The sequence below is a fragment of the Xenopus laevis genome, chromosome 6L (genome assembly GCF_017654675.1).
Source record: "Xenopus laevis strain J_2021 chromosome 6L, Xenopus_laevis_v10.1, whole genome shotgun sequence".
NCBI lineage: Eukaryota > Metazoa > Chordata > Amphibia > Anura > Pipidae > Xenopus > Xenopus laevis.
Genome location: NC_054381.1, coordinates 142780555 through 142797484, shown reverse-complemented (window position 1 = coordinate 142797484; position 16930 = coordinate 142780555). Strand labels below are relative to the sequence as shown.

At 42.6% G+C, this 16930-nt stretch overlaps 1 protein-coding gene across 1 annotated transcript in view; it reads left to right on the top strand.

Annotated features, from left to right (window-relative positions):
- dpys.L (dihydropyrimidinase L homeolog) overlaps positions 1 to 16930 on the top strand; it is a 32395-nt gene that overhangs the window by 10739 nt on the left and 4726 nt on the right. The window contains 5 exon segments of the mRNA NM_001094978.1: positions 229 to 418; positions 4729 to 4885; positions 4992 to 5133; positions 6487 to 6629; positions 13747 to 13954. Coding sequence (NP_001088447.1) covers positions 229 to 418; positions 4729 to 4885; positions 4992 to 5133; positions 6487 to 6629; positions 13747 to 13954 — 840 coding nt within the window.

Here is a 16930-nt window from a genome sequence, read left to right as displayed (position 1 = left end):
AGAACAGTTAAGTTGCAGCTCTCTATTCGCTTACAGTCAGCTGTGATAGGAGTTAAACAATGACTTGAAGGCCTCACATTTCCAGGCCCTGTTCATTATTAGGTCAGTAGATGACGACTGTTTGGATTGAATGTCCTAGGGTATGTTCTATTACAGTCAGTTGAACTGCACATATCTACATTCCGGCTTGTAACTTGCTAATGAACAACTGGTTTGATTCTTTGCCAGGGTGCCAAGAAAATGCTCTCCTTGGGGATCACGGGGCCTGAGGGGCATGAGCTTTGCCGACCAGAGGAAGTCGAGGCCGAAGCCACTCAAAGAGCAGTCACCATCGCTAACTCTGTCAACTGCCCTCTGTATGTGGTGCACGTGATGAGCAAATCCTCCGGCAAGGTCATTGCTAATGCGCGGAGAGAAGGTAATAAGCCCCAGTAGGAACTCAGAAATTTAGGTTGAACCAAATGTCCATTTGGTTCAGCCTTAAAGGGATACTTTCATGGGAAAACATGTTTTTTTCAAAACACATCAGTTAATAGTGCTGCTCCAGCAGAATTCCACACTAAAATCCATTTCTCAAAAGAGCAAACAGATTTTTTTATATTCAATTTTGAATTCTGACACGGGGCTAGATATACTGTCAGTTTCCCAGCTGCCCCAGTCATGTGACTTGTGCCTGCACTTTAGGATGGAACTACTTTCTGGCAGGCTATTTCTCCTACTTATGGTAACTGAATCAGTCTCAGTGGGACCTGGATTTTACTATTGAGTGCTGTTATTAGATCTATCAGGGAGCTGTTATCTTGTGTTAGGGAGCTGCTATGGTTTCCTTCCCATTGTTCTTTTGTTAGGTGCTGTGGGGGAGGGAGGGGGTGATATCACTCCAACTTGCAGTACAGCAGTAAAGAGTGACTGAAGTTTATCAGAGCACAAGTCACATGACTGCAGGCAGCTGGGAAACTGAAAATATGTCTAGCCCCATGTCAGATTTAAAAATTAAATATAAAAAAAATCTGTTTGCTCTTTTGAGAATTGGATTTCAGTGCAGAATTCTGCTGGAGCAGCACTATTAACTGATGCGTTTTGAAAAAAACATGTTTTCCCATGACAGTATCCCTTTAACAATACCTTCTATTTTTTTTAGGTGAAATTTTATTGTTTTATAACACATTAAACATACAACAAAATATATGCCGTAGATGCAGTTGAGTTATTAATACAGAGCTTGGAATAAAAGATGTACGTACAGAATCGTTCAGTAATTTGATAGATACACTCGAGATCTAAAACACAGTTCAAACATATAGTAAGTCATATAGTAAGATGTGAATGTCGCCTCTTAAAATTCCTATCATCAACATACCAGACAGTAATACCACGTTCTAGATAGAATTAAGGGTTTCTGCCTTTTACAGCATAAGAAACGTTTCCTTTCATGTTCGGGAGCCCTGACCCCCAAGCCCCGCTTCCCACCATGGACTCCATATTTTCTCAAATCTTTTCAGTGAACCTCTAGCTAGTAAGGTGAGCTTAATGAGAGGCAGATTCTGATTCACCAGCGTTATCCAGTTTTGCACTGTGGGCGGTTGGGGACCCATCCATGCTATTGCAATTATTTTCTTAGCATAGAACAATACCTTCTATTATTTTAAAACAAGCTGACTTGCCAAGTTCCCAACATTTGTTACTCTTCTTTAGATTTCAATTCAGTTACTGTAGCATTTAAGCACTGGAGACCAAAGTGTAACTGTATATGCTAGATGGGCCCTCGCCAGTGCATTGTAAAGGGGACGATTGACTCTTTCCACTCATAAATCTATACCCCTTGGCACTAATACCCAATCACAATCTCATAGGCTGCAGAGCCAGTAACAGGAAGCCCTGGCAGATGCTGCTTTCAACATATAATAGCATGCTCCATGGCATAACTGCTTTACCTTTAAATAACTTGCCCACTACAGGTGCCAAACTTACAGACCTCTAACTGCCAGACTGAGACCTTAATCCCTTTCTAAAGGTTGGAATTACAGGGGTTCACTCCTAGGCACATGGATGGTTCTGTGGTGGAGCAGAGATGGCAAGCCTTGGGGAAGGAAAAAAATCCAACAATGGACATTATCTCTGTGCAATATGTACACAATGATTGTCCAACCGGCAGTCATTGTTTAGTATAAACAATGGTCATTTTCACCCTATATGATAAATACACCGATGCCATGGAGTGTGTATGTAGCACACATGTAAGTGTGCTAAAAGTATGTGCTGCTTATAGTGTGTCTTCTTTGCCCAATAGTTAGAAGACAACTCCCGGCAACTCCAAACAAAGTGCATCACGTGTGCTTCTTCTCCCCCATGACAGGTTTCCTCTGGCCAATGAAAAAAGATCAGCCACCTTAAAGGAGAAGGAAAGCTACTGAGGCATTTTATTGCCAATAGATTAGCTGCAATAGTGCAAGCTAGAATGACATATATATTGTGTAGAATGTTTTTTTTTTTGGCAAGTAAAAAGCTCTCTCTGTTTGTTTAGGATAGCAGCTGCAGTATTAGATTGGTGTGATATCACTTCCTGCCTAAGTCTCTCTCTGCTCACTTATAGCTCTGGGCTCAGATTACAGCAGAGAAGGGAGGGGGAGAGGAGCAAACTGAGCATGCTCAAGCCCGGGGCAAGGATGTTTAAGCTGAAGGCAGGAAGTCTGATACAGAAGCCCATGTGTACACAATAGAAGGAAAGAAATGCAGTGTTTCTTTTGACAGAGGACTCAGAGCAGCATTACTTTGAGGGTTTACTGGTATATTTAGGTGAACCTTTCTGATAAAGCTTACTTAATTTTAATCTTTCCTTCTCCTTTAAGAGTCTGCCTACGTACAATTTGAGCAAATAAATAGAGGACTAGGGATTTCTTCAAAACCAGTAAACCTCTTTATTGAGCCCAGGCATGTTATTTCTGGTGATATCAGAACTTTGCTCATAAATGAGAAGCATATAAACGCAGCATAGTTATTCTCTCAGTCATCGTAAAATTTGACAGCTGGACTGACACTCACGCTCTGTCCTCTCTGGAAGTGGTATTGCCAATATCCAGTGAGGTCTGGTTCCACTATAGTCCCTTGTTCCAGGAATCAAACTCAGGACCGCCATCAGAAATCGCAGGGCCCCATACGACAAAATTTCCTGGGCCCCCTGGGCTGCACCCACCGCAAGCCCCACTTACAGGTCCGCCCTCCCCACCCCACAGGTCCGCCCCCCACCTCACAGTAAAAAAACAAAATAAAATATTGGTGGCTAGGGTTCCCACATGTTAATAAAAAGATATTGGTGGTCAGGGCCCCCATAAAAAAAACTTTTGTGGTCAGGGTCCCCCCCATTAAAAAATATTGGTGGCTAGGACCCCATATTAGAAAAAACATTTGGTGGCCAAAATTGGTGGCCAGGGCCCCCCCCCCCACATTATGAGAAAATTGGTGGCCAGGGCCCCTTAAACGTCCATGCCTTCCCGAAGTCAGCAGCTCTCAGAAAGATGGGGGGGCTAATTAAGAAAGTGTGGCGTGGCCGTGCCCCCTTATCCTCAGGGCCCCCTACAACTCTCCCCCCTGTCCCCCCCTGATGGCTGCCCTGATCCTACTCATTGTGTCCCTCAGCTCAACCACTTGAATCCCTATACTGGTGGTCTGGTCATTGCAGGGTACCAACCCCACTATCCTCCTTGTTGGAGCCTTGAGCAGCTTGGTTAGGTAAGTCCTGAGCCTGTATCTTACTCCTGAAGTGATTGTTATAGGGCTACCCTATTGCTAGTTGCCCGGCCTATTTCTGCACCCACCTCCCCTCCAGGTCTGATCCACGAAAAAGACCCTGAGCGCGTGGGTACTCTCCCTTTAATATGGAAATATACTTCCACCTACTGAGCACTATTCTTAAATATCTTTGAGAATTACCCTGGAATAGTAAATAACTACCCAGTCAGGGTGTAACAAAGGACCACCTAAGGTATCCAAACTATAGGGGAACTGCCTGGGTAAAAAATGCAACAAAATCCTAAAAACTAAATGTAGGGTGGGTGCAACGGTGTAGTTAGTTGCCCATTGCTACCAGTAGTTTCTGTCAATCTCTATCTTGCGGCACACTGATCCATGCTAATTGCTGAACATATTGTTTTATTATGGGTCCCCTAATTAGGAGAAGGCATTAAGGGAGAACTTGAGATTCACCCACAAAGCATTTTATTATAGAAATGATATAATAGAATTAACAAGGAGCCACATCTACACTTATTAAATCCTTAATAAAGTAATGGATTGATTCTCAGCTTGTCAGCCCATTAACACGATTTCTTTATAACTGAAACATCGCAGCCAAGTAAATTATAAATCTCATCGCCTCTTGGCAGCAGGACTGGCAGCAGCTCCCATGCAAGTGCCTTTAAAATATATATATTGTGTATTGAAATATTTGCCACATTGTAAAAAAAATACACAAAAGGCTATTTAATATGAAGTGCATTATCATCTCACAGTCAAATAACTGCAATATTTTATGGGTACATTCTGGAAACATTAACACTTTCCCCACTGGTTATGCACTGCTGGTTCTGACTCCATCTCATTAGCAGACCTGTGAATATGCATGAAATGGATTGTGTGACTAGAGTCATAACCAGCAGTGCAGAAATGGATGGACAAGGTAATATACAGTAAAATAAGGCAAGGGAAATGTAGAATACTTTGTTTTTCCAGGCAAAGTGGTATTTGGGGAGCCTATAGCAGCCAGCCTTGGGACGGACGGAACTAATTACTGGCACAATGAATGGAGTCACGCGGCAGCATTTGTGATGGGACCTCCACTGCGCCCAGATCCTTCCACCCCAGAGTATCTCATGAACCTGTTGGCCAAGTAAGTCCAGAAATAATCTGGGGTTTTATATTTTAATATTTCATAACAATTAATACAGTGAATTAATATTTAATATTAATATTTTACTAAAACCCTTGGATTCTAGTGATGATCTGAGCACAACAGGAACAGACAACTGTACGTTTAATACATGCCAGAAAGCCCTAGGAAAGGATGACTTCACCAAGATCCCCAATGGAGTCAATGGAGTAGAGGATCGCATGTCTGTTATTTGGGAAAAGGGAGTGGTAAGAAAATTCCAGAAGAACAATTATAATGAACACAGTAAAAACCCAGGACTCCATTAGGATTATAACAGGATTAGGATCCAGACCCCCACTGAGAGTGCATAGCCTTCAACTGCCACGGAAATTCCTAGTCAAGGGAACCCAAGGCCTATGATAAGCTCAGTGTTTCATAGTGATGACCTTCATTTCTTCAAAGACTCTACAATGTAACTGTAACATTTAATAGTATTTTGTGTTATTTACAAAGAACCCCACAAACCCAAACTATTATAATGATGATATAGATCACTCTTTCAGATATAGAAGCACCTAGTCTCCGAGTCCCAGATGTTCTGGAGGGAATTTGGCCCATAAGGATAGACTGTCCCTATGTCACATTATATTATACAGGTATATTCACGGACACAGCAAATGTTACTTACCCTGACTAAGGGGAATTTAATTCATTATAGCTTAGCAGTGATCCCCAACCAGTAGCTCGTGGGTAACATGTTGCTCTCCAACCCCTTGGATGTTGCTCCCAGTGGCCTCAAAGCAGGTGCTTATTTTTGAATTCCAGGCTTGGAGGCAAGTTTTGGTTGTATAAAAACCAGGTGTACTGCCATACAGAGTCTCAATGTAGGCTGATAATCCACATAGGGGCTACCAAATGGCCAATCACAGTACTTATTTGACACCCCAAGAACAGTTTTCATGCTTGTGTTGCTCCCCAACTCCTTTAACTTCTCGATGTTGCTCAAGGGTTCAAAAGGTTGGGGATCCCTGGCTTAGAGATTCCTCCAACTTCACTGATGTTGCAGAGCTCTAGGTTCTCAATCTATTTTACCTGTAAGCCACATTCAATTGTAAAAAGAGTTGGGGAGAGACACAAGCATGAAAAATGTTCCTGAGGGTGCCAATAAGTTCTATGATTGGCCATTTGGTAGCCCTTATGTTGACTGACAGCCTACAGGAGGCTCTGTTTGGCAGTACAAAGCATGTTGGTGCAGGGCACACTGGTAACTCATATTGATCATGGATAAAAAATGAATACTTTATTTATATCATCATCTCTCACTTGACGCGTTTCATGTCACAGGGACACTTAATCATTTGACAGTACACCTGGTTTTTATGCAACTAAAACTTGCCTCCAAGCCAGGAAATCACAAATAAGCTCCTACTTTTAAAAAGCAACATCTGAGTGGTTGGTAAGGAACATATTGCTAATGAGCCACTGGTTGGGGACCACTGATCTAGATAATACAATTAATTATATCTTTAATCGTGATCTGATGCTCAGAATAAACAGTATGCAGCTTCTATTCTAATCGGGGGGCTCATGGTTTTCTCTTTATACTTTTGTGTATTCAGCACAGCGGCAAAATGGACGAGAACAGGTTTGTGGCCGTCACCAGCTCCAACGCAGCAAAGATTTTCAACATTTATCCAAGGAAGGGAAAGATTGCCATAGGATCCGATGCTGATATTGTCATTTGGGACCCTAAAGCCACAAGGTATATACTAGTTTATACTTACTGCTGCACATGTAATTAGCCAAGAAAAATCAACGATTGTAGAGGAGGGCATTATTAAGCAAGGTTCTCCCAATGTCTCAGGGCAGAAACAACATTGATGATGATCCTTTCCAAATCCAAAATATTCTCTAACTGGGCATTTTTGTGGCATTGTCTCCCTGAACTGCCTTTGCGTGTCTTCCTGTCCGCTATGATGAAAAGTCGCCTGCGCTAAAGCACACGCGGCACTTCGTTTTCCGAAGTCGCCCGAAGTTGCCTCACGAGTGATGGGTTAAATTTGACCCGTATTGCTTTGGCAAAAATTCGAGAAACGGCGAAAATTCACCAAAATGCATTAAAATCTATGGGTGTCAAAACTTTTTTTTACTAAAATCACTAATCCTAATACAGTGGTTTGGAAAGCACTAGTGTTTAACCCCTCATTGTTATAGATGCAGTTTATGTTTTGTCTCTGCATCATGAGAATATGTCTCTTTATTTTGTCCAGCTTGAAATGACAATACATATAGTGACATTCTGCCCAAGAGTTTCAGAGCCAATATCTAATCCACTCAAAGTGTTTCTTTGAGTCGGTGTCATAAATCCCACTTAATTAAAGTGCTGGAAATGTTCAAGTTGGAAAGACAGCAGCACCGCTGTATCAGCCGGCCAAAAAGTTTCCGACTCAGCAAAAAGCTCTCAGAGCAGCAATGTGCCAACAGGTCGGCATACAGTACGGCAATATAATAATCCACTGATAATGTGCAAGTAGCCTTGATTAGTCACTTACTAGTAGATAGACTGTGAGTTTATAAGAGTAGAGTAGGACTTGCAGGATTGGGGTCTCACAAGGGAATAAAGTAAAGAAATAACACTGTCTAAGGCAGTGATCCCCAACCAGTGACTCACAAGCAACATGTTACTCTCCAACCCCTCGGATGTTGCTCCCAGTGGCCTCAAAACAGGTGCTTATTTTTTGAATTCCAGGTTTGGAGGCAAGTTTTGGTTGTATAAAATCCACACCCACATTGGTTCAAAAACAGTGGGAAAGCGCTGGAGATACAATCATTTTTTAAATTTCCCCATTGCTGATGAAAATTTGCACGAATAAAAGGGAGGGGACGGGGCGACGAACGGCAGTGGGCCTAGGGGCACCCACTATGCATCACTATTGCATCACAGACCCGCCCCTTTGCATCACAGGCCCGCCCCTTTGCACCACAGGCCCGCCTCCTGTCCGGATTCCGAATATAGGAAAGGTGGCAACCCTATTCAAAGGGTATCAAAAGGTTGGGGACCCCAGGCCTAAGCTAAGGGGGCTGGGCTGCATTGATTGCAAAATAATTGCATGTTAATTAAAGGCAATGGGTACAGCCCTTCCAAGGGGTTTCTAGAAGTGTCCTCTGATTTCTCCCATGATCCAGTAACCTTACTCTAAATCCTTTCCTGAGCTTCTTAGTATGAGCCTTAGCTGCCTGGGTAATCCCTGCCCTTTCAGCCTTATAGCTTCTGAACTAAAATTACTCTGAGCTCCTCTTCAGCCTGGTCACTGTATAACTGCCTGTTATAGGTAATGTCACACAGGGCCACAATGCACCGATCTGATTAACTGGCAGCCAAACTGGGAGCACAACCCAACTTGCTAAACCTAATGTATGTCTACTTGTAATATACTAGGACAGAGCTCCTTAGCCTTTAGCCTTTAGGAGACCAAAATGATTTGAGGAAATTCGCTTTTTGAAACAAAAATTGCTTTACAATGTCTCATTTCTACTGTAGGAATTAATTTCACATTATTAAAAGGGTTCGTGGAGACATTTGTGGATCAATTTTTGCTTCCAGACTCATAGGTTAAAGAGGTGATTGACTTTAGTATGTTATAGAATGGCCAATTCTAAGCAACTTTTCAACTGGTCATTATTTATTTTTTTCTAGGTGTTTAATTATTTGCCTTCTTTTTCTGACTCTTTTTTACTTTCAAATGGGGGTCACTGACCCCATCTAAAAAACAAATGCTCTTTAAGGCTACAAATGTAATGTGCAAAATAACCTATGGAAATTTTGCCAAAAATATGTACAGAAAACTGTAAATATGGTCCTTTAAATGTCCAGGTCTGCTGTGTATCTGACAGCTGCTTCATAAATCAGTAATAGTTACAACTGGAAATTAGGAGTAGATTTATTAAAGAGAGAAGTGGTTAACGCTAGCGACTTCTCTCCAGGGTTGCCATCCGCAGGGATATCGCCAATTCGCTAACAAAATAGACCATTGTGATCGGTCTACCGCCAGGCGACTTTTCGCTTTGGCGAACGGATGCTACTCCGCAAATTTACTAAAGTGCGGATTTTATTGAACGTTACCTCTTTTGCCAGATTTGCCTTCGCCACCTCAGATCAGACGAAGTCCTATAAAGCAGCTACATCTTCCTCAATCTTCTGTCACTCACATTATATCCTGTGAGCAAAAATGCATCAAAGTTCAAAAAACACTGGCGAATTTTCATTTTTTCAGTGAAATTGCCTGCAAAAGTTCTTACGAACCTTTTTTATGGGGAACCATTTTTTTCCAGACATTTCCCAACATATGGAACATTCATTTTACAGTGGGCTCATGTGTAGGGCATTATATTAACTCTCTTGTCTTTATTAAGGTTCCCTTGACATGTGTAATATAAACTTAAACCATTTGCAGCAACATTTATAATAAAGACAACTTTAAATTTCCCGCCATATGCAAATTGGCCTGAGCTCAAGATCACTAGTGAATTTTCGCTAGGCAGAAATGAACGCTAGCACATCTTCTCTGCTCGCACTGCCGAAATAACGCTAGCGAAGTGTCGCCAGCATTCGGTGCCCAGGACGAAACTCCACATATTAGTGAATTGGCATAGTCTGGTTGCATTTTCGCCTGGCGAATTGTTGCGATGGGTGGGAAAAACGGACGCTGGTGAAAATTCGCCGGTTAGAGAATCTGCGTCTTCGTATTTATAGCTTTGTCAATCGCAAATTCCTGGTTTCCCAAGAGCAGATGTTCAGCAGCCCCATTAGCAATGATTTGTGCTAAATCCAATAACAAACTCAATTTGTCCCCTCAAATTTATGTGACATTAGTAAAGGTATGGGACCTGTTATCCAGAATGCTGGGGACCTGAGGTTTTCCGGATACCTGTGGATGTCCATACCTAATAAGGACATATTATATCTTAGATTTGATCAAGTACAAGGTACTGTTTTAGTATTACAGAGATAAAGGAAATCATTTTTAAAGATTTGGAGTATTTGGATAAATTGGAGTCTATGGGAAATGGCCGCTGTGTAATTTAGACCTTGGGTTTCCTTATAACAGATCCCATACCTGTAAACAGAACCCAAGCACTTTTTTGCCTTTACTAGATATGGAAGTACTCCTTTATTGTGTACATACATAATAATCTTTGGGTGAAAGTCTATTTTTTACATAAAAAGGTGCATCCCTGTATTATGTCATTAGGCACAATGCTGCTCAGCAGAACCTTTCTGTCCTTGTTCCAATTCAAGTCACTTTATTAGCATTATTAATGCTGCCGCCTCACAGCTGCCTCACTTACGAGATGTTTAAATATTGAAAATCATCACATTGGAACTTCATACACTGGGGCGGTGTAATGAGCGTTATTGTCATGTAAATACAGCCCAGATAAACCCGAACAATCAGCTCGACTACAAGGGACTGAAATGGAACGTCAGTCGTCTTGTATAGGCAAAAAATGTAAAAATCTGAAATAAGTCGGAAGGATGGCTCTGTGATCTTCCATGTCACCGCACAGTCGGCGAGAGCAGGTTCTGAGCGTTTTGCATTGAGAAATTCTTGGCGGTTTTTTTTTGGTATCTCGGATGCTCCCAGTGATGGATTCACAACGACTGCTGAACAAGTGAATGTTATTTGCTCTGATAGATGCTGGGTACAAAGTTTATATTCTGAATCCAGGACTCAATTCTGAAGTCATCACATCAATTAAACCACCATCCCTCATGCCCAACTTCTGCCCCTGGACATGTGCATGTTGTTTGTTATGTAAATAACCTATATAGACAAAAAGAATCAACATTAAGTTGGAATTCCTGCTCCTGCGACTTCCGACATCCATGGCTGGAAGTACAATACAAGGCTGGCTAGGGTTAGGCAGAAGCAGGCTTGTGCCTAGAGTGCAATGGTCACGGGGTACCGAGCATGTACCTTATATGTCGTTTCCCCCTAGTCCGGAAGAAGTCTCTCATTTATAGGTGAACAGGTCCCCAAAGCTAGGGGATTCTCACGGTGGAGAATTACTCCAGGAATCTACTATTCCTTAGCCCAGCCGCTTGAGTCCCTATACTGGCTCATGACACCATAGGTTAGTTACCTTTCTGGTCTCTTCAGTGGAGCCTCTGGCTGCTCTACTAACTACCCTGATCCTAGCTGTCACTCCTAGAATAAGCTAGTAAAGATCTTTCCTGACACTAACTTCTCCTGCAGAGGTCTACCTCCACCTCAGGCTCTTCTAGCGTCAACTCAGACCAAGCACATGGTACTTTGCAAGGTTGGATACGTTTGCAATTATTGCTGTCTGCACTTATCTGAAAAAAGAGCAGGGAATATTGCACATTTGATCCATTAGAAATAAGTGCAGGAAAATCATTATGCTTTTGTTCTCTCCATATGGTGTACTAATAGAGAAAGGAGATCCAGTATAGAGGGAGGCTTCCATGTAAAGAAGTTCGTTTTCTGAAGATAAATGGAATAAATCTAGGCAGTTGTGTCTGCCTTCCCCTACTCTTTACCATTACTATTACCGGTGCTTCTGTCAGCATTGGGCCATTACCCCAATCCATTGTATTTTCAGAGGTTTAGCACATAGATTTCATGTGAAGCCTGTGAAAAAACAGAAGGAGCATTGGATGTAACTACTACAATATTATCATTGATTATTAACATGTATTTATATAGCGCCAACATATTGCGTAGCATTGATGATATATATACATTGGTGAAATATGTTGCTGTTACTTCAGAACCTTTTTAATTGTCCTCTTTATTGAGTCCGATTCTTGAGAAGAGATGTAAGTCATTTCATGCTCTGATGGCTAGTTCCAAGCGTTTTCAAGGGCCACTAAAGATTGTCTCTTTGCATCAACAAGGTTAGTCTTGAAGTGACAGTGTTTGCTGAAGAATTTCCCGCAGGCATCAATCCTGAGCTTCAATACTATAGAATCCAACTCGGCGCAATCCATTTAAAGCAACTGCAAGTACCTTTCTACTTTCAGGAAAATTTTAAAATGCCCGTAACAGAAAAATATAAAATTATTGGCTCCTTTGTAACCCGCTGGTATATGGATTACAATTTTAAACTGTAATAGGTCCCTTTGTATGGTAATATTTGCTGAGCAGAATTGAGTGAACTTCAGAGTATCAATGTTTTTCTTTCAGCACATTCGCTACCCCGAGAATTGTGCCTAAAGATGTCTAGAATAGATCCGATTGCCTCATGTCCTGTCATTCTTACTATTCAGATAGCAACTTCTCATTACTTAGCATTTTCCACAAGAGAGAAGGGTAAATGTTTCTAATTGTGCGAGGTATATACAAACCAAGTATACTTCTTTTATTCCATTGTGTAAGGGGACTATGTTCCTACTGTGAGTTAGCCCCAACTGCAGACCTGCCCTGTGGAAGGGAGAAATCAATTTTGACCAAGGGGTATTCTCTAGTTTAGGATGGGGAGACAACCCCAAGTTTTAGCCTCTTTGGAATCATACTATGAAAAGAGTGAATGGTGCTAGGGAGCCTGAAGTGGAATGTGTTATTAAGGAAGACACACCCTGAGGTGAGTGATGCACCCCTGTGGAAAGTAGGAGTGCCCTCCATTAATGAGGGATTAGTTAGTCACTTTAGGAGTGTTAGATAGGGTAGCTAGAAGAAGCAACTCTGTGCTCCACCAAGGAGTAGGATAGTGCTACAATTGCCAAACTTTAGGGATTCAAGGGTAGAGGAGACCCTTTTAAAGTCAACAAATTAGATTTTTAGAAGGCGCACACCCAATTTCAATTTAATAGTGAGGTGCATGTCCCATGAAGACCGCCCAAGTAGAGTCTCCAAAAATAATTCATCAAAAGATAAATGTAGGGACTGTACACTCAAAATTTAAAAAGGCAAAAGTTTATTACATTTACAAAATTACACTCACATATTCAGCTATGGCCCAGTTTTTTGTAATAAACTTTTGCCTTATAAAATTTTGAGTGTGCAGTCCCTACATTTACCTTTTAAAGTCAACACTGTGATTTCTGGTGGTATACTGAGGTCATACACTCTTTCTGGAATTTGTGGAAGCGATAGAGCATCTCTGTAGCACTCTCTACAGGGCCAAACGTCCCCCATCTAAGATTCATTTCTGCCGAATCCTTCTGCCCAGCTGAACCGTATCCAAATCCTAATTTGCATATGCAAAACATGAAAGTAAAAAATGTTTTCCCTTCCCACCCCTAATTTGCATAGGCAAATTAGGATTCTGTTCGGTATGCGGCCGAATCTTTCTCGAAGGATTTGGGGGTTCAGCCGAATACAAAATAGTGGATTCGGTACCTCCCTATAAATTTCCCTATTGGATATATAGTGGCCATCACCATCTGACATTTGAAACAAGAAAATATGTGATGTCATTGTTCAATAACACAATTATATATAAAATGTCATCTGTGCCATCATTTATGTGACACGACAGGTCTGTATATTTATGTGTATGTAGATATATATGTGCACACTGGGGTAATTTGGAGGGACTGAACTTGATGAACTTTTGCCTTTTGAATCCAAATTCATTATGTAATGATGCAGCAACTTACCTATTTATATTCTATACAGTGTACGTCAGTTTTAGAAATGGCAAATAGTTTTAAAAAAAATATAAATATAATTTCCTTTTAAGTTTGGTTCATACAAACATCCAGCTTGCTTGTATATCAAACCTGCCAAATACTGTGTATCCTGAAATTGCTTTGCAAGCCCTCAAGTCTTTTATCTATATATCTATATATATGCTATCATCTTGTAAAAGTTAAAAAAAATTAATAACCAAAACTGGTCGCCTTTTCTTTGCAGGACCATTTCTGCCAAAACTCACCATCAAGCTGTGAACTTCAACATATTTGAAGGGATGGAGTGTCACGGGGTCCCTTTGGTGACCATCGCCGGAGGCAGAGTGGTGTATGAGAATGGAATTCTGAATACTGTGGAAGGACATGGAAAGTACATTCCTCGGAAGCCATTCGCTGATTACGTCTATGGCCGGATACACCAGAGAGATGCCGTGAGTGGGATCATTTACTAATGCCCAGGTGCACATGCTGGAGCGATAAGTGGAGCAGAACCAGTGGTGGAACTAGATCAGTGGTGGAACTACCGGGGGAGCAGGGGGTGCGAGCGGGCCAAGGCCCCCCGGCAGCTCACGCGCCACTGACAAATGCGGGCAAATGCGGCTGTACAGAGGGGGGCGGGGCCTGGCTGTTCGTCACGCACCAGGGCCCGCCCCCCTCTAGTGACGCTACTGAACTAGATATTACTGGGCCCCAAAGCAAATTATTTTTCAGACCCCTAAAATGTCTAGAGGTTGACCTGTATTGACCAATATGTATTGAAATTGTATATAAATTAGGGCTTAACGGGGCCCCTGTACTTACTGGGCCCCCCAGCAGCCGTAGGGTCTGCTTCCTCTGTAGTTACACCCCTGAGCAGAACATGGAATTCAACATCTGGCCCAAGGAAGCCCTCTACTCCCTAGCACCTTCTATCCACTGGTACTTCCTAGCTTGATCTGCTGGCAGTGCTACACACAGATGGGTGCTCCATTCTAGGAGATTTGCTTCAGTGGACAAAACACACATCAAGGTGCAAAGTGACCATTTTTTGTTATGGCCTGGTCAGGAGGTGGTGGTAGCGCCAGACTTCCCCTGTAACGATAGGCAGCGCCTGATTTGGAACGTGTGGCTTGAAGGACTGAGCGCTCCTCATATGCGGATTGACAAATTGACAACCCGCATCCAACCCTAACCCACCCATTTGCTACCCACATCCAACACTAAACCACCCATTTCCTACCCGCATTCAACCCTAACCCACCCATTTGCTACCTGCATCCAACCCTAAACCACCCATTTGCTACCCCCATACAACCCTAACCCATTTGCTACCCCCATACAACCCTAACCCACCCATTTGCTACCCACATCCAACCCTAACCCACCCATTTACTACCCCCATCCAACCCATTTGCTACCCGCATCCAACCCTAACCCACCCATTTGCTACCCCCATCCAACCCTAACCCAACAATTTGCTACCCGCATCCAACCCTAACCCACCCATTTACTACCCCCATCCAACCCATTTGCTACCCGCATCCAACCCTAACCCACCCATTTGCTACCCCCATCCAACCCTAACCCACCCATTTGCTACCCACATCCAACACTAAACCACCCATTTCCTACCCGCATTCAACCCTAACCCACCCATTTGCTACCTGCATCCAACCCTAAACCACCCATTTGCTACCCCCATACAACCCTAACCCATTTGCTACCCCCATACAACCCTAACCCACCCATTTGCTACCCACATCCAACCCTAACCCACCCATTTACTACCCCCATCCAACCCATTTGCTACCCCCATCCAACCCTAACCCACCCATTTGCTACCCCCATCCAACCCTAACCCACCCATTTGCTACCCCCATCCAACCCTAACCCACCAATTTGCTACCTGCATCCAACCCTAACCCACCCATTTGCTACCCGCATCCAACCCTAACCCACCCATTTACTACCCCCATCCAACCCTAACCCACCCATTTGCTACCCACATCCAACCCTAACCCACCCATTTGCTACCCGCATCCAACCCTAACCCACCCATTTGCTACCCGCATCCAACCCTAACCCACCCATTTGCTACCCGCATCCAACCCTAACCCACCCATTTGCTACCCGCATCCAACCCTAACCCATCCATTTGCTACCCCCATCCAACCCTAACCCACCCATTTGCTACCCGCATCCAACCCTAACCCACCCCTTTGCTACCCCCATCCAACCCTAACCCACCCCTTTGCTACCCCCATCCAACCCTAACCCACCCCTTTGCTACCCCCATCCAACCCTTACCCACCCATTTGCTACCCACATTCAACCCTAACCCGGCGTATTTATTTATAGGCCTGTGCCCGCCCTCCCACAAAGCACATTTTTAAAAAGCAAGTGCTGGAGGTGGAAGAGGAAAATGGAGGGGTCATGGTGGAAAGCACACGGGGAAAAGTTCAGCCTGCAACTGCCACAGCCCGCAGAAGCAAACAGTTGTTTAAAGGGGTTGTTTTAGTATGATTCAGAGAGGGATATTGTGAGACAATTTGCAATTGGTTTTCATTTTTTATTATTTGTGATTTTTGAGTTTACCCTAGCAACCACGCATCGATTTGATTACGAGACTGTAATATGAACAGGAGAGGCTCTGAATAGAAAGATAAAAAAGTAGCAATACCGATAAATCTGTAGCTTTACAGAGTTTTTTTGGTTGAGTCAGTGACTCCTATTTGAAATTTGGAAAGAATCAGAAGGCGGCAAATAATTCAAAAACTATATAAAACTAATAATGAAGACTAGTTAAAACGTTGCTTAGGATTAGCCATTCTATAGCAAACACACAATTAAATTAAAGGTGAACCACGTGACAGGTGTAGTCATGTCCTGAATAACTGATTTTATATTATGTTGAGGGCCTGTAGCCTATGGCTATTGTGAAAGTTCAGCTCCACGTAGTAGTAGTAGTAGTAGTAGTAGTAGTCTTGAACATCCTGATGTATATATTTAAGATAATGGCAATATTAGGCATCAGAGGGGTTAAATATCATAGCTAGTGATGTGTGAATATATTCGCCAGGCATGAATTCTAATTTCTGTGTTTCGCGAATAAACCCGTGAATCTCCCACAAAAATTCGCAGACGTCAAAAAATGTTGGAAGTGTATCTGAAAAGCCGATTCCGTCTAAATCACTGCGCTTCAACACTATTCAGACGCCCATTGACTTTAGCGTCAGTGTCAAAATTGACACGAGCGTAAATTTTTCGATTATCACAGTTTTTTCGTTAATTTTTCAAGAGAAATTTGCCCATCACTAATAATAGCCCCTCTGAAACTGGGGTCTGTACACAAATGCCCTCTCTGTCTTACCTTTAAACCTCCCTTGGTAGTACAAATAAACCAGTACAGTTATGGGACCTGTTATCCA